The sequence below is a fragment of the Chelmon rostratus genome, chromosome 4 (genome assembly GCF_017976325.1).
Source record: "Chelmon rostratus isolate fCheRos1 chromosome 4, fCheRos1.pri, whole genome shotgun sequence".
NCBI lineage: Eukaryota > Metazoa > Chordata > Actinopteri > Chaetodontiformes > Chaetodontidae > Chelmon > Chelmon rostratus.
In genome coordinates this window covers 11,160,018-11,184,091 of record NC_055661.1, presented here as the reverse complement: position 1 = coordinate 11,184,091, position 24,074 = coordinate 11,160,018, and the positions used below count along the sequence as shown (strand labels likewise).

General features: G+C 42.6%; 1 protein-coding gene across 1 annotated transcript in view; it reads right to left on the bottom strand.

Moving 5' to 3' along the window:
* anos1b (anosmin 1b) overlaps positions 1 to 17,392 on the bottom strand; it is a 40,735-nt gene extending 23,343 nt beyond the window's left edge. Inside the window, exons 1-2 of the mRNA XM_041935764.1 lie at positions 17,104 to 17,392; positions 6,273 to 6,320 (exon numbers count right to left, since the gene is read on the bottom strand). Coding sequence (XP_041791698.1) covers positions 6,273 to 6,320; positions 17,104 to 17,280 — 225 coding nt within the window. The 5' untranslated portion in view covers positions 17,281 to 17,392. The remainder of the gene's footprint in view (positions 1 to 6,272; positions 6,321 to 17,103) is intronic.
* Between the last annotated feature and the right edge of the window lie 6,682 nt (positions 17,393 to 24,074).

Below are 24,074 nucleotides of genomic sequence, written 5' to 3'. Positions count from 1 at the left end.
TCGAGAAGACATAAATCAGAAAACAGAATCAGTCAGGTGCAGATTTGATAACAATTCTGGCACAACTGGCACTTATGCAAAGTAAATGTGAGACATCAGATTAAACCACTGAAGTTTGATCAGCAGAGGGACAGGAAGTGACTGTGGGAAAAGGAGACGACACAAAAAAGGAATTACAATTTATACGTGTGGCTAGCAAGCTGTTGTTTGCAGCTGTTGCACTGGGTTGTCCAAATCGAAGCAGGAGAGAGAGACGGGGGCTTCAGACTGGCACAGAGGGATGACTTCCTGCTTCATGAGGCTCTTTCCAACATATTCTTCTTCTATCACTTCCTTTTGATTACAACAGCAGAGTGAGAAGCAAACAAGGTGAGGTTCAGCACCGTCCAGTGAGAGGCCTGGACATCTCCCTATAGACATATTCATTCGCAACTGGGAGGAAACCCCAAGGGAAACAAGAAGACAATGGGGGGACTACATGTCCCACCTAGCCTGGGATTGCTTTAGGAACCACCACAAGGAGGAGCTGGGCATGAGGACATTTGGGCTGCTTTGCCTGTCCTTGTGACATCACAACCTATATAAGTGAGGGAAAGCTGAAGGTGTGAATTTTTTTTCTGTAGAAAATATTTAACTATTTTTGTGCAGATATTCATAGAGAGGATTATGGGGAGGGGTAGAGCAGGAATTATTCCTGTGCCCTTTATGCTGGAACCAAACAGCCTCTGATAAGCTGTGTGACAGATTACTGTGGGGAAACTAAATAACCCTGAAACAAACGCATGGCTCAACAGAGAAGGACCAGCTCCTCAGGTCAACACTCAGCAGTTTACCTCCACCTGACAACAGAGTGCATATTTTGGATAGTGAGGACAGATGGTTTGGAAAGAGAAGCGAAGGAGGCTATTTACGGCAAAACAGAGAAACCATCCCTCAACAGAGGAGGAGGTCTGCGACTGATCCTCCACCTACAATGCTGTCCTTTCATCCCTTCCCGGGGGATTTAACAAACATTCACAGTCGGCCTCATGTGAGAGCTCCAAAGACAGTCGAACACACTTGGCCTCAGGTGACTGCAATGACTCAAACGGCTGCCGTTGACGATCCAAGTGGTATCAATGACAGTGGGAATGTTTTAAGTCCGTTTGCCTTGTAGATTCAAGCCTCCTTGGAGAACCATGACCTGCATGACTGAGAATCATCACAGGCAGTGAAGAAAAGGCTTTCAGTTTAGGGTTAGGTTGACTCACAGGAAGGGTAGTGTGTGTTCAGTAGCCTCATAGAGTTCTTACGTACAGCATGATGTGACAGCTACAGAGCTAAATGTTAAATGTGCTCATGTAGCACTTTTCTACCTTTTTGAAGGACGGCTCTCATTCACACGTTCAGCATCTTCAGCTCAAGGAACAGAAGGAGCGAGCGATCGAAGCACCAACCCTGTAATTAGCGGCTGTGGCTCTACCTCCTGAGCCTCAGCACACAGAGCTGCTCGAACTGCTGTTACAAGCAATTTAAACATCTTAAGAGCAAGTTATGAGGAATGAGGGAGGGAGGATGATAAGAACAGCGACTTGATAGCTGTGTTCCTTTGTTCTGCATCAGCTCCGTTTGTTGGTTGGCGTCCCACTGGCACACACACACACACACACCTGGTACACATTACTACGTCTCCCCTGCATGTGTGTGTGTGCTTGAGAGAGGAGGAAAGAGATAAAAGAAGGAGGAGATGGACAGATGGAGGAATTGAGTGAGGGCTGTAGTTCACTTTTAGTGAACTCCCATGTGTGTTTCCATGAGAGTGAATCCACTGATGATGTGACACAAACCATATGTGTTGGGGCAACATCTGCCTGGTGTGTGTGTGCGTGTGTGTGTGTGTGTGCGTTTGTGTGTGTGTGTGTGTGTGTCTGATAAAGCACCAGAGTCAATCAGGCAATGCTTTTATCTGTTGTCTCATTTCTTTCATGACTCGTTCTCTTATCCTAATTTTAGAGAACTTCTGTTTTATCCTTTTTTAAATTGTTCTTTAAACATCCTTCATTTATAAATAATTGCCTCCTTTCTGTCAAAATGTCCTGTCTTTCAAACATTTGATATAGTATACACAGTTTGGAAGACTAATAATACACCGTTGCAGAGTACTGCTGTACGTTACAGTCTTCTCTACATTTGCATTTACTTTTAAATGTAAATTGTTGATTGTTTGTTTTATTAATCAAAATATATTAATCAAATGCTCCTGAGACTTTGAGCCAGAAGCCGATTAAAGACAAGGGAATGAACCCTCTAAAAAAAATAAGAAACACATTACTATTTTTTACCATACTTGTGTTTTGTGCCATTTCCTTGCGATATACTGGATCACTGCAAGCTTTCAGCTCCGCGAGTGAAATAGATGACGTGGGAAATTAAACGAATCCCTTCGTTTCACAGTGCACCATTTTGTGTGTGTGGGTGTGTGACTGCGAGCAGACAGATTGACTATGTGTTACACATGTTAAAACTCAGTGAGAACAACCTAGTTCAGCACTGCTCCAAGTCTGCGTAAGGACCCAAAAAGGAGTTGAGGGAAAAGTAATACCAGTCCCCACATTATTCTGTAAAAATCTTTGTCAGAAGTTATTGAGTACGTTACACTGCCAAAAGGCTTTATGAGATCCTGCAGTGGAATGTAGGTTGAGTCACATTTTGTTAGATTTGCCTCACTAATAGCTCTAAAACTGGGTTTATAAACATAAGAAAAATGTAGCTCCCCTGAGAAAAAGTCTGAAAATCAAACTGTGCAGAGTCTTTCCTCCAACTCATCAAGGACCGGTGGACTCACTACTTCCTCCCCTCTGACTCGCTCCTTCTTTTTCTCCCTGTGGAGAAAATGGTCCAGACTATGGTCTGGTAGAACACCATTACAATGCTGTCGGGTGGACCAATTCACAAAAACTGTCAAGCACTGAAACTGAATGTCTGGTCAGATCTGTTTAATCAAAACTGTCACTGTAAAATCAGACTGTACTTCATACAGGCATGCTCCTTTCCGGCTGCTACACTTAATATCACTGAGAGCTTTGGCTTTGGTTTATATTTCTCAAAGTACGGTATCAAAAAAAAAAATGCTATCTTGCTTGCAAAAACTGGTATCATATCAGCACTAGCATTAGCAAGACAACACCTCTGTGAGGCTGTAAAATGCCAACTCATTCTACACATTTCACGTGACTAAAATATTTAAAATAATATCCTCATCCATCTCTTATTATAACTCATTATAATTTCAAATATTGTTGGGATCTTTTCTTCTTACATCAAACATGTTACTAAAACCAGTGCAGAATAAATAGGATAGAGTGGGACAGAAACCTGGGAGTATTTGTTAGCCTAATAAAACAATAATAAAATGGACTGTGCTCTTTGTATAGCTCATTGCTCCCAAGGTGCATAATCAATAAAAAAAATAGCATGGCCTAAACATCTCCCACATATTCTGTTAACAAATATACACACCTAGGGAGCATTTAACAGCGTTGGGCTTCCTCAGCTGTATAATTCATTGTTTTGATTAATCTTGGCAATTATTGCTCAGGACTGGGATATGTGCTTTTCTCCTCTAATTTATTTTTGTTGGCCTGCCGTGCTGACTTTTATAAACTGGGCTAGAGCCACTTTCAACAGACTGTAAAACGGTAAGAATTAATAACTTTGCAATTCAAACAAGCAAGAAGAGACACTGTGCATGTCTGTGCAGTATCAGGCTGCCTGAAAGGAAAATTGTGGTTTACACAGCGTCAGCTCCCACTGGCCAGATTCAGAGAGTGTTGTTGGACGCCGCTTACGACATAGTGCCACACTGCATTCACACACAGACAACAGGGAGACGCGAAACCAGGGCAGTAAAGTTTAGACATGGTATTAAACCCGAAAATATTTTCCGTCCTCGTTCTCTCTGCTTCTTTGTTGAACTCTAAACATCAGGAATAGAAACAAAGGGAGGGAGAGAAGGCAGGAAAGAACAGATTCAGATAAGTTTGTGTGAGGTCAAAGGAGCTGTGTGTGTTTGTGTTTTTGTTGGAGGTGGCGAGGGGGGTTCGGCAAAGCTGAAAGTTGATGTCAGATGTTTTGCTCACTGTGGTATCCCCCTCAAACAGTTTGGTGGTAGGAGGGTTGTTTTTGGGGGAAGGGGGTGGGGGGCATGCTCTTGGCTGTTGTTGACATTAACCCCAGCTGACCTCAGCATACACACACTACTGATATACGCGCCACACAGAAAAAAAACGCTCTCACGCCTGTCCCTCGCCTTCCCTTCATCCGACTGTCATGTGAATTTGTGGCAAAGCTTGGAAATGTTGCGAGAAGTAAAATACGATTCAGGTGTGCTTTCCGCTGGGATGAAGCTTTTAAAAAGGCCTGAACCTGAACGGAGAGTTCAGGAAACACATCAATAAGAACCCAGACAGAATCTTTCAACAAGTCATTAATATTGACTAAGTTAAGGCCGGCGAGTAAAAGGTCATTACTTTGTTTTTGTTTAGAGATCAAAATATGCCTGTCCTCTTTTTCTTTTCCAATACTGAAGACATTCTCCTGGAGTTAGGTTTCCATCTTTGGGCCTCTCTGATTTCAAATATGATAATTTGCATCAAAATGTGGAGACGTACTTTCTGTCTCCTCCACCCACTGCCTGTGTGTCTGAGATGGGACTAAAACACCCACAGTAACAGTAACGTCCAGAAAGCTGTAACAAGCTGGAAGTGCTGTAGAGTGGACAGACTGGCAGCTAAAAATACACTGCGTGGAAACTCCTCTTCAATCAAACAATGAATTAGTGCACACACACACACACACACACACACACACACACACACATAGTGGAGCCTCCTGGCAGGCACTGTTAAGTGAATAAACAGGGGATAATTTTTGCTCCAGGGTGGACGGATAATGGGGATACAGGGAAGGACGTTATTTTAACTAAAAACACAACCTTTGCTATTAGCCGTGCGGTTGGTGTAAAGATTCCACACACAAGGGAAGCAAGAGAAAGACGTCCTCTGTCTCTCTACCTCTCGAGGCAGAGATGAAGAGTGTTGTTGTGTGAGGTTCATTATATTCTCTGAGCAGGATACCTCGTCGTGTGTTATCCTCGAGCCACTCAGTGGAGCCAAAAAGACAAGATGGTTTGAAATCATCATTGCCTTTTTCATCTGATGCCAGAATAATCCGTGATTTGGACCTTTACACCAGACACAGGTAGCTGGTAACGTGGCACAAAGCAGAAATACTGCTGATGCTACAATTAATTGCATTTTATTATACGTGCACACTGATTTAAAGTTTAAAGTTTGTTTCCTGTAATATAATTCCAAACGTGCCAACTAATCAGAAACACATACTTTCCATGGCCTTGCTATAATACTGGTAAAGACATGATACTTATACATTATACCTGTCATACCTGTGTTCTGTTTAATGTGCCACTTGAGCCCTTTGGCAAAACGCAAAATTGAAAGCACTGAAGGTGAACAGGAAAACGCCGGAGATAAAAAACAGCAACGAAAGGGGATCAAAACATCTGCACACTGATCTCGATTGCAGACAAATGTATCATGTTCGGCCGAGCTCAGATAATAAATCTGGTGCAAAGGCAGTAAGTGGACGGATGTTTTGATGCAGCATCTTCTTGTTTTCTGGTACCGCGCTGTAGTTTTGGGAAGGTTTGGTTCAATCACCGACTTGGGACTTGTTCGTTCATATTTGAGGACATACATCTGGTCCTCACAAGGGCAGCAACTTATTTTATACTTACAGCGAGATCCTGTTTTAAGGGGGGATTTGAACTACCCAATCCCCCCTGCACTCTAGCCCTTGTCACTGCTAACTTCATTGTTATTTTGATCAGTGTACAGTTGTTTATTTGCACCTGCCAGCAATGTGCCTCACTAGGAAGGTGTAACATGTGGAAGGTTCACGCTATCGCTCCCAGTTCCAAGCAAACTAACCAGCAGGAGCTGCTGATGCAGCAAAAAGAACAAGAACCCTCACAGGCTTACCGCCCACGATCACGGCCAGTGTTCAATGGACCGCAACACCACGTCAAAGGTACTGCTACCAGAAGTTAAACCCCTGGGTTAACATAGGGTTATGATGGGCTTAAGGATAGGTTAGGGCTGGGGTGAGGCACAAAGTGAATAATGTTTGGGTAAGCCTTCAGGGAAGCTAATGCAGGCCAGCATAATGTCTCTGGAAAGGTAGCAGCACAGGTCTGTGTGTACATGTGTATTTACCTGTGCGCAGCGTCTGTGGTTTTCACACCAAACCAGAACCTGGTCACTCTGGAAGAGACAGAGAAGATGAGGATTAAAACAAACACACAGAGAGAAATACATCTTTCACAGACAAATCCCGTGTTTGACGCATTCCGCCCACATTTGACCTGTCCATGTGGGACTACTGTCTAACATACGAGGAGACAGAGAGCAAAATATTGTTAATAAAAGGTCACTGACCAAACTGCGTGACCAGAGTAAACCTGACATGCACACAGACACGCTCAACCTCTCTCCTCTTTACATAATTATCCTCAGGGTGCAAAATGACTTCACACACTGTGTTTGTGGCTGCTGAACCAGACAGGGGCCACGTCACTTGGTGAAATGTATGCTTTTGTGAGAGTGTGTGTGTGGACAGTAACTGCTAAGTGAGTCAAGACCACCAGTAAACATGGCTGCTATAACCGCTGTGACAGAGGGAGACGTCATCTCGTGACCACAGGGACAGAAATACAGATTATCCAAACCAACCCCTAGTCCTTAAATCTCTTTAGCTTTTTAAATGTTGTCTTCCATCCAAATAAAACACCTTAAAACGACACTCATCCATGCTTGCTATTGAATGCACAAGGTCAAAAAGACCTGCAAGGTGCTTTGAAATTTTTCATGTGAGACAAAGAAGATGTTGATACCTGAGCTACAGGAAGTCATTCTTTAAAATACATCATGGCCATCAAACAACTGGTAGCCTCTATTTTGAATTGAATCAATATGAATTGAATATTGAATCTATATTCTCAAAAATGTTGAAAAATAGGGAAACCTTTTCATTTTGTTGGAGTAAAAAACCCAAATATATTCAACTAACAGTGACATAAAACAGAGTAAAGTAAAACGTGTTCAGTTTTGAGAAGCTGGAAGTACATTATTATTACACATTATAAAAATTGTTCATTATCTGTTGATTAGTCAAGCAATCATTTCAGCACTACTTCCCATAAACCTTGTTGGTTTCACAGTGTGGATGTTAATGGTTGTTTCTTGGGTCGCTACATTTTTGTTTTTATTACGTTTTTGGGAGATTTTGTATAATTTTAATGGTTTAAATGCAGACTGAAAACCCTGTCAACTGTATTTAACTTGCACTGGTAAGATAGTCAGTCGGTAAGAGTGGCAAAAGCTGCAGCTCTTCCCTCTGAAATGCTTTGTCATCATCGGCACAATCATGATGCCATCCTCCAACATCAAAACAACTATTAGAATACTGGTGTGTGTGCCTGATTTGTGTAGCTGTCTGTTGTCGGGTGTGTGTGCCTCTGGGGAGTACATGAGCCTCTTGTGTGTGTGTGTGTGTGTGTGCGTGTGTGATAAGCCTTCTTAACGACTCCTTAACCCTCTCTCCTAAGTGTGCTGTATTTAGACTCAACCAAGCTCATCTCTTTCCACACACACACACACACACACACACACACACACACACACACACACACACACACATTTCAGGACTTCTCTTCTAAGTAGCATTTGTGCTTCTGGTATAATGAGGGTGAAGGGGTTAGAGTTGGGGTAACAGTGCAGAGGTTAAAGGTTAGAGATTAGGGGTTAAGGGCTTTCACGCTACAGAAGATGCTGAATTGACTTGTTCACTCTCAACATTCAAAACAGATGCATATTGGCTACTTTGGTGAAATAGCTGTAAAAGAAGCTCAGCTGCTCTTTGAAGTATGAAGATGAGGACTTATTTCCCTTTTAAGCCCTGCAGAGATCCTGCATGGAGCAGATAAAAGAATCAACTGTCACTTACTAAAGTGAGGGCACGATTAAGGCCCGACGTACTTTTAAAGTGCTGGTCGGACAGTACCAGCTAAAAGCTTCTTTCACACTGGAAGACGGGGAGGGCTGCCTCTCACAATTTTTGTACATTTCCAAAACTGACAAACCATGAGTCACGCCTGCCGTCTGCAGAGACCGGCCATTGAGCACATACGTGTGAAAATGGTCAGAGCTCCAAGTTCCCCACAAATTTTGTTCGCCTCATTCCTCTCATACTCTCCCCCCTGTCCACGTCCACTGCTACAGCTGCTTACTATTGCCTCGCTTGTACAGCTGTTGGCAGCAGTGAGGTGGTGGATGGTCTTCAGAGAGGAGACACGAGGAGCGCAACCAAAATCAGATCAAATTCTGAAAAAAGGCCACAACCAATTCCCTCAGTTGACAACAGGGATTATGTTAAATGATTGCTGGACAATCTTGGGAGATTAACCATATTAAGAATATATATATTTCTTGCCCATCCTTGCTTGCCTTTAAGAGTTAATGAGCTTTGGTGGGGTGGAGAACCTTTGCTTCACAGTCATTTGTGCTATCTGTAAAAAGGGACACTGCTGCAGCTATGTGGCTTAACCAGCCTCCTGAAGAGATAGATGACAGAGAGAAGAAGAAGAAGAGAGCAGTGGAGCATTAAAGCAATGGTTAAATCTCAGATGAATAGATTAGTAACAAGCCTGTGGGGAAGGGTGGATGGAAAGAGGGATAGATGAGAGGAGAAACAGAGGAGTGGGCGTCACAGTATCACTGCAGATAAAGAGAAACAACTTCCTCCTCTGCAAACATTTTCTCTCTTTCCTTCTCTCTTCAAGGCACTTTCTGACTACACAAAACTGACGCCGCCCAGGTGCTACTGAGTGCATTATGAAAGACCAAGTCGCCATGGATACAGGTCTTATAATAGCAGTGTATCTCACACATATGGAGGAGGCTCTTAACTCTCTCAAGCATTAAGACGTTTGTAAGCGGTTGATGTGGCTCCGAGGCAGCCACACTCTTTCTTCCACTGATTCTGTCGGATGACACAGGTGTGAATGTTAAACAGACACCAAGTCTCCTGCTGCATTTTCCCCACTTTCACTTCTATATTCTGGATCCACTCATACTTCATCCAAAGACAAACTTTTAGAGATATAACATAAAACAGGTGGTAGTTCTCTTATTACTCACCAAAACGTGAAGTGTGTATCCTAGAGGCCTAATTTCCTTCCTCATAGATCATCGGGATATCTGGTGTTTTTTAACATTTTGAAACCTTACATCCATGTTTACTTGAAGGCAGTCTTCTTCTTCACTGCATTTGTTGAGGCATTGCTGCTTTTTGTGACGTATAACTGCCACCTGTACTTCACTGGAGTGATGTGAGCCATTGAATAAAACAGGGATCCACTCATAAAACATTATTCCATTGTGCTAAAAGTGGTCAAAAACTCCACAGGGTTCCTTTAAGTTGCATTAGTGCCGTAGAACTGGCACCCTGGGCTGCAGCGGTGAGCCGAAACCCACCCTCAGATACTCTTTCAGCATGCGTTTGTGACGTTCGATGAGTTCCTGGAGGTTTTGGTGATGAATGATATAATTTACTGTTTTTACTGCTTTGGCTTCTTGAACAAAGTCCTTGCACTTATCAGAATGTCTTTTTAAAGTTGCCAAACGTATGTACCGTGACTGGTTGGGTTTTATATGTAATGTGAGAGACCAGTAATGACAAGTGTATGGGTGAAAGAGTCCTACAGCTGCACTGCAATCTTGTCTATTCATATTGTCGTGAATGTATCTAACCCTTTGAAAAATATAGTCCCTGTATGGCTGCAACAATGGAACAAAATGATAAAAAAAAATAGAGAAAAGACATTGAGGGAGTGAGAGTTTCCACAGCCGTGAAACGAAGCAAATGATTCAACAGAATTAAGAAAATGCACAAAAATACATGTGTGTTACATTTGGTTGTCACTGAGTTTGTTTATTTGATTAGACAGCTTAAACACTGCCTTCCCTTGGTTTTAAAGGGCTCATTACAGTTAAGTGAGGTCATTTCCAGACTCATTCCACTCCTCTAGCTGAGTGATTTGACACCAGACGGATTTGAATCTTAATCATATCCACATTAATCATAATCAAATTCACATTGCGGCCCTAATTATTTCAGAAACTATCACCAAAATATCATTACGTAGCTGATTTCCAGTATCCAAGGTATCCGGTCGAAAATATTAGGATTTTTGATTCTGGAAATGTTGTTCTGCTCTGTCCTTTGGCTACATGCTCCATCACGGTGGGTTGAACGTTTTGTCCTCCAGCAGAAGAATGGTTAATGTCACACACATACACGCACACACAACCTTCATGTTTCCTCATCCTCTTCCTGCTGCTACTCATCCAGATTAGCCTCCTTTAGCCACTCTGACGTTCTTTCTGTCTTTCATTTGTACCCTCATTTCTTCCTCTCAGTCTCTCCACCTTGCTGCCCACTCCTGTAAAAATGACTGGAGAGGACTCGAAAATGATGGTGATGATACGCTGTAGATGCTCCACACAAAGAACTGAGGACAGTGTAGAGGCCAGCTAAATGTCTCCAGATTTTCACCAAGGAGATAGAAAGCTGCTTTTCCCCCCCTGCTGGCCTCACATCTTCATCCCCTCTCTCAATCTTTTTCACGCTCGCTTCCTTTCTCTGTCTTCCTCACAATAACATCCCCCTTTTTCTGTCACTACTCCTCAGCCTCCTCTGCAACACACATTAATGCACACACGCACGGAGGCACACATGCACGCACGCATCCCAAGTCAATTTCATGGGACATATTTGCTGTCAGAGCCAATCAAGGCAGCTTAGACGGGCCTGTGTGCCGTATGGCTATTAAACGGTGGTCAAAGTTGGGTTTCGTTGGGTCTCAGAGTGCGTGTGTGTGTGTGTGTGTGTGTCTGCGGCAAAACAGCTGCACATGTTGAAAAAGTCAGGGAGAGAAAGGGAGGATTGGTAGAAGGTGGCTGAAAGAAGAGAAAAGAAGTTGGATGTGGGAGATTGAGAGGAAATGGGAGGCAGGGAGGAAGTTGAAAAGAGCAGAGGGAGACAGACAAAAGAAGGTAAAAGATGGAAATAAATATCAGTTAATAGGAGCAGGGAGGAGACTGGCAAGGAGTGGTGGATTCTAGTTGTGAAACAGGACGCAATAAATTTTGGTGACTGCTGTTCGTCTGGCTGGAATTTAGTCTCCAGAGTTATTTTATTAATAGGAAGCCAACTCTTAATAGTATTTTCATCCACAGTGGAAGAACTTTTTTTTAAATTTACAAATACATTTATTGTTGCACGAGGCTTTTCGTTATGAATGGAGTCGTTTGTGATGTCTTTATTTGAAAATAACGTAAAAGACATAGAAAGGTCCAAAGGCTTTTGCTTATTTTACATCCACTCACCGAAAAAATCTTCTCACCATCACTCACAAAATACCCAGCATGAAAAATATCAAGAGAATTTCACTTCAACCCATCTTACGATGCATGACGTTGAACGAAAATGTGCAAAAAAAATCCCATTTCATTTTAAAGATGGATTTTCACACGGCTGGATTCCATACCAACAATAAAAACACAGGGTCTTGAACTTTTCTTCCTATCCTGAGAAATCTGTCTGAGACTGGGACACGAGAGAGCCGTCAGAAACAGAGCTGACCCACGGAGTGAGAAACACTTGCACTAAAGGACTTCCACATGGCTCTGATGACTGCTGAGTCCACGGTGATCACCGCTGAACAATAACAACCTGATCTTACTGGATGCAACAGCAGGAAAGAAGCAGGGACACAAACACACGCACGGAAACACTTGCACGGTCAACATGCATGCGCACAGCTGCACACACCCTTCAGTGTTTGAAAGCGAGTGAGATATAAATCACACTTGTGCCAGATGCAGCGATAAAAAGTGAGTGTGTGTGAGAGAGAGACAGAGGGAGAGAGAGAGTGTGTGTGTACATATTATGTGTGTGTGTGTCTTGTGGTCAGTGTTTGCGGTGAGGCGCAGTAGAAAGTCTGTTTAACACGAGGCATTAACTCTGCTAATCATCCCCAGATGACCAGAAGCAAACGCAGCTACGGTGTGTTTGTGTGTGTGTGTTGTGTGTATGCGTTGTTTGTGTGAGTGTGTGCGGTGAGTGTATCATGACTAACTTCCACTCAACAGAATATAAAGTTCTTCCAAAAAAGCCCATGTTGGTCTGAACATTCCCGACAGAAGCCCCTAATTAGTCCATGCGTGTGCGCCCGTGTGTGTGCTTCCGTGCACGTGTGTCAACGTTAGTGTTTGTGGTGCCCCACATCCTGTAAACAACAAGCGTCACAACATAGTGGCTGTGATACGGCCCTGAACCTTGCCTCATCAGGCTATTATGTCGCCATCTGCCTTTCTGTTTCGGTTCACTTCCAACAGCAATAATAATGAAACTGCATCGGTGAAGAAAATACTCTCAATAATCAGCAAAATAAAGGAAAAGTTCAACATTTTGGAAATAATAATAAATAAACTGATTGGATCTCTTTCCGAGAGTATCAAACGAGAAGATTGATACCACTCACATGTCTGTATGCTAAATACAAAGCCACCGCCAGCAGCTGGCTGACTTAGCTTAGCACAAAGACTGTAATCAGTTGCCCGGCAACCAGCTAAGACTCCAGGAAGTTACTGGTCCTGACCAAGAAATAGTTCAACTCATAACTGCCTGTAAAACTGTGATTAGTTGTTTCGAATCTTCGGTTTTTGTGCAAATTACACAAGTGTTAATTCGTGAGCTTTAGAGGTGCTTGTAGGCTAGCTGTTTCCAGTGTTTGTGCTAAGCTAAGATAGCAGCAGCTTGATATCCAGGGTGCACAGAAGAAGAATGGGTGTCATTGCTCAAGTATCAGATGCCATCACGGGTTTGATGTGGCAAAAGAGTGTTTCTACCTGTCTCACTCTGTAGCTGAGAGAACAAAGCCTCGCTGCTCGACGCGTCGCCGTTCCAGCTGTGATTTACTGTTTTGGAAATTCTTGTCCTGGTTTCAGGTGAGAGTCACTCCTACGCCGCCAGATTTTATCACCATCTATCCCTGGTTTGACTGATCAAATGACAGGGCGGTCACAAAGCCGCAGAAAGAGGCAGAGGTTTTATCTCTGAGGTGAATCAAACCAGCCTTTGTCTCTCTCTCTGCCTGTCTCTCTGCTTACCTGCCTGCCTGCCTGCATGTCAGTCCTCTTTTTAGCCTGTATATCAGTTTTTCAGGCTGTCTGTCCGCGTGTATGTTTGTCACACCTGTCTGTGTGCGTCCACCTGCCATCTCCCCCTGCCTGTCTTCGTGCTCGGCCGCGTCCATATACCTGCCTTTATCTCCCCGTCTGCCTCTGTGCAACCCGACCTGACCGTTGTCTCTGGTCTTTTTCAGAGCGTGACTGGTTGGCTGACCGACCTTTGGGCTGATTAGAGTTACCTACCGCAGAGCAGCTGGGACACACGCGCGCGCGCACATACGCATGCACACACACACACACACATAAACATGAATGCACAGGCAGCTCATTCAGCGTCGCGCTGGCCCTCAGCCCTGGCCCGAACCGCTAACCATCCACTCATCAGCACCACAGACCTGTGAGTGTTTAAGACACGCAGTCTAATCTGATCTACTACGTATGCGCAAAAAGATCCAGCTCTGCAGCCGAGGCTGCAGTTTTTTCCTTATTTTTAGGAGTTTACATCAAGGAGGAATTTGGGAATATGACAACATACCAGCATATATATCCTCATGAGCACACGCGCACACACACACACAAAGAGCTATAATTACACTATTACACCATACAAGGGAAAGTAGTGGAAAACCCAGAGAAGCAGCAGAACGAGAGGTGTAAATAGAAAACTGGTGACTCACATTCTAGTGGCTACACACTAGCCACACACACACTGAGAGAGAGAGAGCCAAAAACACAGGGTTCACCCACATGAAGCCAGAGGAAGCAATGTGTGTGTTTGTGTCTGAGTGTGGTGACAGAGTAGGATGAGTAAAGCTCTATTCGCCCTCACTGATGTTACAGTTACTGGAGATGTTATCAAAAGGGTTTTTTGTTTTAATCGTTACGTTCTGTAAATGAATGAATGCTCTAACACACAGTCTCTCCCGCCCATCAATCACTCTGTGTTCTGCTACGCTGTCCTATAATAGGTTCAGGGAGTGATGCTGTTCCCCAGGATGTGGCTGAGAGGAAACTTGTTTCCTTGTTTGCTCAAAGTTTAGAGGCTCTTTTTAATTTGGTGTAAGACACAGAGTTTTCAGTGCCCCTTTATATCCCGAAATGCTCCTCTGAGTCACACGTCAACATCGTCCTTTTCCCGTGTGTCACTGTCCTGCTAATCAATGATGGCGTCTGTGCCGGGCTCTTTTTCGTACACGTATTTCAATTAGGGCTGCAACTAGTGATTACTTCCAGTATTGATTAATCTGAATATCAATTTCTCGATTCACTGTTTTGCCTATGAAATGTCAGAAAATAATGAAAAATTCTTGTCCAGAGCCAAAGGAGATGTCTTGTAATGTTTGGTTTTGTCCAAACAATAGTCCCAAACCCAAATAGTACAGAGTAATGAAATCCTTGCATTGACAAAGCTGGAAAGCTAATACTGCCTTTTATAATTACTCAAATAGCTTATCAATTATAAAGTATATATATATATATATATATATATATATATATCAACTAATCAACTAATCAGTTTGAGAATACTGATTTTAATATGCTGAAAATAGAAAATTGTTGCATTGAGTCTTAACAACCAGGTAAAAGATCTGACTAATTGAGCGAGTTACTTCAATATGCTTGCAAAGGAAAACTGCTAATACTATGTTCCCCAGTTCAATATTCTTTTAGGACACATTAACCATCCTATTGTGTTCAGGTGGGAAGCCTAACCCAGGCCCTGGAGCTGGGGAACATGCGAATGACTCCTTAAAGACATTCCTGGAACTAGTCACATTTATATAGTGGACGTACAATTGTCTGAATACAAATAAATATTTTTAACTTCACTTGTTTTAAAAAAGACAGTTTGTTGTACACCACCACAGTGGAATGACCACATGTTTTTTTCCCCCTGGGTTTTGGGATATTTTCTCAACAGATCGGTGTGTGTGTTTTTAAAGATATCAGGAGACAGAGTCGGAAAATCCTGGAAGTCTAAACACACCATGGATGTCAACTAATGCCAAGACTATGTCAGAAAACAAACTCACACAAGAAATTAAAGAGTTGTATCAGAGAGGAATGCAACATTTTGTTCACTTTTAAAGAATGAAACCCAAGTAGAAAATGAATGTCTGGCCTGTTTGCTACCTCCCAGTCAGTTGGTCTCATTTCCACCGCTGCTGTTTGATGCTCACCATCTCACTACTGCACTCCACTTCATAAAGTTTAAACCAAATGTTCTCTTTCTCACACCTCCATTCCAGAAACCCCAGCACACACACACACACACACACACACACACACACATGCACGCACGCAAAGAGTGCTAAAGAGTCATCCAGGGGCCACCCTCATTACCCAATGCACAGGTGCTGGGAGTCTATTCTAGATGGACGAGGACCAGACCAAACCTTCGTTTTATACATGAACATATGCAAACCCACACACACACAGACACAGACATGCGTACACACACTTTTTCTTCTACACACCTCAGAGGCACTGGGGCTAAACTCTGTGGTTAATGACTTTCCCACCCACTACACAGCATGCACATGTTGAAGCCGTTAACGATAAGTGGCTTTTCGAACTTGGTAACGTCCTAATGTCCCCGTTAATCTCACATTCCTCACTACAAAGGCCACAGAACATGGGCCAGCGATTTCACTGAGATGAGTAATTTTGTCAACCATTAAAAACCAGTAACTTCACTTTTTTTCAGGCTACCTTTGGCCCTCTGCGTACAGACACAGGGCAACTTCAATCTGAAAACTTCCTGATGAAAACCATGTTGGAAACAAACTGCCTATTTGAGGCGAGATCACACGGTTCCTTTGATTAATTATTTGGGCAGAAAGTGCTCCACCATGCTTTTCCTCTCTTGTACATAGCAACACCTCTTAGCTGGTCTAAAATCACTAAACAAATAGCACTGAGTGGCCATTGTTTCTTTTAAGACCCTAAGAATAACATTAAATTAAAAGATCACTGGAACTGTATTGACTACACTGTGTTTCTCCAGCAGGCAACACAGTTATTGACAAGAGCGACGGAACTAAGTGGCACAACAATGAATGGTGGTCAGGGGTGTAGGTACTTTACACCAATCACACCGAGGAACAAGAATTACTATTTTTTCACCTTTCAATTATTTAATAAAGTTTATTGATGCAAGTTTCTGTAAATGTCTGTGGTCACATGTGTCACAGAGAGCAGACTCAGCCAAATCTTAAAATTCACTGTGAGCTCATTATGTGTGTGTTTTATGAGAAAGTTACTTATAACCTTCAATCCTCCTGTTTTAATCAGAAATTTGACTACTGAGTGCAAGCTCGTCCCTGTCCACCCTTCTGTGAATTTCACCCTTCAGTATCTTCCTGTGAAATATATTAGGGCGCCATATTATTTAAAATAATTAAACGGCATTAGGCAAAATGAAGCTGTTGTAAAGCGACTGTCAGGTGCCACGAAAAAAGATCTCTCTGAACCATCAAGAATAGATTTGCAGTATGAAGTATGTCTTCAACAACACGGGCAGAGATTACAGCTGGCTGTAAAAAATACAGACTAATTCACCTTTAAAAGAAGTAGTTTTGGGTAAAGAAGTCTAAAATTGTGCCGTCCTCATATTCATTTTATACAGTTCATCAGTGTTTCTAGCGTTAAAATACTCAATCGTGGCTTTCTGTGCTTTTGATTTCATGCCTTCTAATAGACTGTGTGTACACTGGCGGTCATGTGGACCGCTGGCCGGAGGTCACATGTGACCTCAGTGTCAGTAAATAAGGGACAAAGTGGCTGGAGGTACCTGGAGGTGTCTGAACGCGGCGGTGAGTTGAGTCATGTGCAGAGTGAGGCACCTGGACGTGCATCTGGCGCTGCTGATTTTCTCCTGAACATCCTCCTGCTCCGGTGAACTCCTGCGGGCGCGAGTCACCGCCAGCACCGCGCACACGAGCACCAAACCGGCCCGACAAACTGCCATTGCGCCGCGAGGAAATGCGAGGAAACGGAATGGATGCACACACAAATTACACGGCACTTTTCTTCCGCGTGTCTGGCTCGTCCCGCTCTCGCGACCCTTTTAAGTTCAGAATGAAAATATCAGAGCGCTGTTGCTGCCGGCGCGCGAGCACTGAATGGAGCAACTCTTCCCTCCTCGCGGACACTCCCACCGCCGGTACAAGTGCGGCCGCGCGGAGTTATAATGGTCTTCATCCTTACTGTCCTTATCACCATCCTCATCACCTCTGCCATGAATTCTTCCTTCAGTTGGTCTGAGCATTATCATCATCATCACTCCCATTGCCTGTGCACGTGCAGCTGTCATCATTATCATCATCCTGATGACCACTATCATCACCACTTTACTGTATTTCATAGCATCCTCACCTTTACTTCCTTCACCTTCATCGTAATTGTTTTAATGTTTGTTGTCTATTCAGTCACTGGTGCTCACTGACCACCACCACCACCATCATCATCAACTCCAACATGATTTCATCCTCTACCTCCATCACTCGCTCAAACCATCACTCCCAGTACCTGTACACATCATCATCATCCCACACGCCAGCATCATCTTCACCATGACCGTGAATGTCACCCTCATCGTCATCTGTATCATCACTGGGAGTTGCAACACTGAGAACATCCACACCGAGTTCCTGATTGTTCTCCAAAATCCCCAAAATATTAAGATCAAGCTATCCAGGTGAAAATAATTGTGATATTTTGTCGATATCACTCTACTCCAAACAACCTGAAGCGATGACACATAGACCTTCTTATGTCACAGCAGGAAAAGTGCAGGTGTAAATAACAGTGTTAATAATGGCTCAATTCCACTCTGCTGCTTCAGTTTTAGGGTCCTGGTATTGTTCATGTTCTCATGCTGTCATGTCTAACTGGGACACCTAAGCAGAACTGATTCACCATGCTCACAACCATTGTCATCTCCATGATCATTATAATGGTCATCATCAATACTGTCACCCTTACTGCCATCATCATCATCATCATCATCACCATCACATGCATGCACATTTCAATCAACACTGCACCATCATCGTCTTTGTTGTTCTTGCTTCACATGCACTAATGCATCATCATCATTGTCATGTTTATCATCTGTATCCTACTCTTTTTCTTCATCATCCTCATCTCCAACATGATGTTGATCTTCATCATCTTCATCTTCATTGCCATCACTGATGTCTCACTTTCACCTTCATCATCATGTTTGTTCTCTCTTGCCTCACCTTTATCATCTAAATTCTTCGCCAACATCACATCCACATGATGATTATAATTACAATCTTTATTTCCCTCTTGGCAAATAAACAGATCCATACAGCAACTGTCAACACGGTAAGTCCTGAATAAGAAGAAACATTTTGTTAAAGATCAAAATGCTGCTCTGGATCAAACATCAGCAGACACGGTGCAGTGAAGTCAGAGAGGAATTTATGGCCTAATGGGTTGCATGGCAGGCTATTGTTTTGGGCCTATAAACACTTTACTATTACTATTCTGAAAAACAAACTTCCCTTTATAGTCTGGGAATTCTCTCCAGGGATAATTATTGGAGAAGAATCATAAAAGAGCATTTATTAATGGGAAAGAGACCTGAAGAATGTGTTGAGGTAGGTGTCTGTCACAGAGCCAGTCAGTGCGTTAGTCACTACTTTTTCACTGGCAACTGCGGAGCGGAGCAGGGCTTGTTAGATCAAGGGTAGGTAAAGATGTTTAGGGCACATGGTAACCCAGCAGAGGAGTCAGCTCTGTTGGCAATGAGATGTAGAAATAATCACATACATCCAGGTGGAAATGGAGATGTAGAAATATTTAGTAAGTACTGGCCAGCTGCTCTCGGCCCTGTGGTGAGAACCAGAGTCTGTCCTCATACAGAAAGGGTTTCATACTGGAGGTTAGTATTACAGTTGGGACTACAGACTAACCCTCAAAACTAAGCTATCCTGGGCTGTATATAATGATTATTTTCATTATTGTTTTTGATGGCTTTGTCTGTAAAATGTCAGAAAATGTCTGTTCTAATTTCCCACAGTGGAATGTGATTTTTTTTTATCCATAAAAGCTAAAGATGTGTAGTTCACTAGCATATATTTTTGTTTGAAAAATTACACCAACAATTAAATGATTTTGAAGCTGCTGACTGACTTTCTCTTGATGGACTAATTGATCATTTTAGATATTAACTGCCAATATGTAACATTTGTGAGCCCACATCATGGGACAGTGTGGACAAGTTCTGAGCAGTTCAAGCAAAGAATGATGTTTCTTTCATTTGAAGGACTTTCACACGCCTGAAGGGATTAACAATATTCAGTATTTCACAAGAAAAAAGTAACATCTGACAAGTCTGGACTGAGACACAAAATCTTGTGCAACAGAAATGATTTCTTATCCACATAATTATCTTGTGATCCCTCAGATTTATCTTGGGATTCTTGGAGGGATCCAGATTGGGAACCACTGATGCAGAGAGCACCCAGACTGCAGATGATCTGATCAAAACAGCAGCACGACTACAAGAGAGACAATAATACAAAGTGAGAATGAGAGGCAGAAATGAGAATAAGCAACGAGCTGTGAAGCCACACAATGTGTGTTCAGTCAGTGTGTTCAGAGTTGTGCGTGTGTGTGTTTGTTTGTTTCTGTGTGTGTGTGTGTGTGCACCTGAGAGGACCAAAGCAGTCCTTAAATCAGAAAGCATTAAATCAATTCTTACCCACACGTCCACACTCTCTTTCCCCTTCTCTCTCTCTCTCTCACACAAACACACACACGCACACACACAGATGGACACACAGTAGTTGCCCATTATCTAAGTGACTGAAAGAATATTTTCATATTTTCATAAAACACCCTACTCAGGTTTCTGAGTAAACCATTAGTGGAGCAAAGACCCTCCCCAACACATACTCAAACATCACACACACACGCACACACACGCGTAACAGAAGCGTTCACCGTCTGTCCAAATCTGCCCGCTGATTAAAGCCAAATGTCTTTGAATTGCAAGGAAAGACAGACGGGCGAAGAGGGACGGAGAGACAGAGAAATGGAGTGATAAAGTAAGATAGACAGAAAGAAAGACAGAAAGAGGGACAGACAGACAGACAGACAGACAGCTCTTAGTCAGAAGAAATCAGTCAGAAGACGACAGAATGCCAAAAGATCTCTCTTCTATTCTATATAACCAATTCTGTTGAATACAGTCTTTAAACCAAAGCTGCTACAACAAATCTCAAGGACTAACTTCATCTTCACAGTGATTTTATACATTTACTTTGGACTCTTAACCTAAGTATTTCTAAAATCCTGGCTACAGCTCTGTAAGCACACTGGTTCTGTCGAGTATGTGTGAATCAGATTTGAGTGGGGAGTGATGGCGTTGTGCTGTTTGGCCTTCTTCTCTAAGAATGACATACGGACAGATTTCAATGTGTGTTATGGCTTTGTTTCTGTAATGTTCACAGAGAAGGTTGAGTTTCATGATTTATGCTAATAAGAGAAGCTATATTGCTACACGTAGCCCTGTGATGATGAAATGAACCGACTTCTGGGCCCTCATCACAACATACCACATGATCACATTTTATCCCAACTAAAGCCTGCAGAATGGACCATCTCTGTGATCTACAGAACACAGAGGCTGTTTCCAATTTTCAAATATAATTAACATGTCACTGATCTAATCCAAACTTTGTCATCTGCTGAATCCCGATCTATTAAACTGTTTCTGTCACAATTCGACCATGTTGTTATCATTCCCATCCAAGACTATTGAAGTGGTCAGAGATTATTCCCCGCAGCTGCTGCTGCTCACAGCTCATCTGTTAGTCGTCTCATTTCTTTCACCTTCAAAGTCTTCAGCAGGACTGTTTGTCAAGCCATGGTCCAGGGACCCGAAGGTGGATCATGGTGGATGCTGAGTGCAGTGAGAGTAAAAGAAGGCAGGGTGTTTCTGAATGGAGCTGCAGTGTCGCTATGTGGCGTGTAACAGCAACTGCAGTTTCAGCATTGGTTTCATAAAAGATTATACTGTATAAAAGAGTGGTTTCATCCCAAGTTTCCTGGAAAGGGCTCTGTGATTTGGTTGTAATTACACAGAAATGACAACGGTGTTCAGTTAGTACCAGTGGCAGAAGAAGTAGTCAGATCCTTCTCTTAAGTAAAATGCCACACTCTAAAAATACTCTGTGAAAATCCTGCATTGAAGATGTTACTTCAGTAAAAGTAATTAGGTAAAAGTACTTAAAGTAATAAAAGTAGCAGTACTCAATGCATAAATATCCCCATTGTGACTGTACTCGTGCTTTAATGTGAAAGCAGGACTTTGTTGTCGTAGTTTGTTGAGCTGGAGCTCATTATGAATTAATCCGCTGACTATTTCCTCCAGGAATCGACTGATTATTTCGTTTATAAAAATAGTGAAAATAGAGAGAAATGTCATCACAATTACGCAGAGCTGAGTTGAATAGAATCAAGGTCATTTCTATATTCTCCCTCGTTAAAGTTTAGTATGCTGCACTTCTGCTGAATTACTGTCTAGTTGCTGTAAAAGCTAATGTAAAATGTGTGGTAGAATTTTCTGTGACTGGAAAACTACTGACTTAACTGCTGTGCAGCCTTAAAAATGTGGTGTGACCTTGATGAAAAGACTGTGTTGCCTGGGAAAATGAGCAGCTGTAGTAGAGAACAGGTTCTTAGTTTGTGTTTGTATAAAGAGGTCAAGATAACCCACACTGGCAGACACTCACTCCGGACTCTCCTCCTCCACGACTGCTTTTGTCTTCCTCTTTAGAAGACATATATATTTTCATCCTCTCCTACAGGACAACACACACTCTCCAGGGTTAACGGTGTTTATGCATCGCAAGAACATTGTATAGGTGTAGTTTAGAATGAGGGGTTTAACATCTGGCGTTCCACTATGGATATCCATTGAAGACATTGTGTCAGAAAGAGAGAAAGGAGTTCAAGTTGCTGGATCTTACAGGTTGATCAGTAAGAGGAAAGTGGAGAGCCTCTTGATCTTATTTCATTTTAAGAACATCTTACCAAAGAAAGTCTTGCTGGGTATGTTGAGTTATTCGGTGACAGAATCTATTCTGCCACCACCAAGATGTTTCAAGAGTCAGCACAGGGGTCCTGTATCAGAGCACGCGCGGAGGCAATCACGCATACTTAAAATGTTTTGAAAATGATAGTGAAGTGCTGCAACAGTGGAGGAGAACGTACTGCCTCTTTTCAAGGTTGTGCGGTGCAAAGTACAAAGATACGCATTCATGAAGCAGGTCTCATATGCTGAAGGAGGTAAAAGAAAGAGTAAAGAAGAGACAAAAGAAAAACAAAAGGAGAGCCTAAGTCTAACACACAAAGAGCACCTCCCACAGCAAGGAGAGCAAACACTGTGCAACAATCATCTTCACCTTGGCGTAAAGTAGAGGAGGGGAGTTGACCGAGTTGACTTTGTTGCATTTAACTGCAAAGTGGTTCAATGAGAGGATGGAAGGGCAAGGATTTTGTTAAACCAGGTAAGTTCCAGCTAATGCAGGAAACTATAGACGTACAGCTTTTATATCACATTTATGTAAATGAATGGAGGAAATGATTGTGAAAAGATTACTTCTTATTACTTTTACCAAGACCATGTTCCATATAGATCCCTTTTAATATCATGATGAACATATTTAGGGATGTAAATAGAAATATAGGTGCTGCATTACGTGTAAATGATGGGGCAATGTGTACACATTGTTGAAAGTTGGTTATACAGTATAAGATTTCAAGGTTTCAGCTGTTAGATTATGTTATATGTTGTTTACATATAACATTTACAAGAAATCACCTTATTTCTATATGGACAACCTTTAGAAAGAGTGCCACAATTTAAATATTCATTGTTATAGTTTGTTGAAAAGAACACATGGAAACCTCACATTAAGTGGGCCGACATAGAAAGATAATATAATAATGCTTTAGACCTCATGAGGAATGTATGTGGTTCTGACTGGGGGGTTGATAAATAAATAACAGTGTAAATTACATACCAGGCACTAATAAGATCCACTGTTGATCGTGGATATATAGCGTATGGAAAAGCATCTATGTGCATGTTACAGCAATCAGACAGAGTTCAGAACAGACTTCAGGGGCTTTGAGAACAACCCCAATAAATGACCTCTCAGGAGTATGAAAGAAAATCTTGTCTACTTGTGCCCCCCAAGGAAAGCTGTCTGGAGACTTCAATGTCTTAATGCAGGAAGGTTCATTGATGCTCGGCCGACTGTCAACACAGTGTGAACTCTGCCTTATGCCACCTCAGTTCTAAGGGATGATTAGTCCTTTTTCCTAGCTGGGGGCACTGGATCTGGCTCATGCCCAATTATGGTCATTTTTTAGGCACTAAGATTACATGTGATCAATTGATTGGCTCTCCACATCCAAAACGAGGAACTATGTTCGTCCACGTTCCCTAGCTCATGTGGCAAGTGTATCAGGTCGCCATCAACATATTCCTCAGGAGATAGTTGTTGGAGATAGTCTGCCCCGCCACGTCTGGAGGACAGCACATCTTATCACCTATGCCCTTGGTTGCTTCTGTCCCTATACGAAGGTCTGCCTAAACAACCCAAGAGCTGCATTGTACTCCAGCAGAGCAAAACAGACCTCTCCCTTCACCTGGATCCTGAGCTGGCCTGAATACGACCCCTTTACCTGACCATGACCCTAAAGCTCCCACTAGGAGAC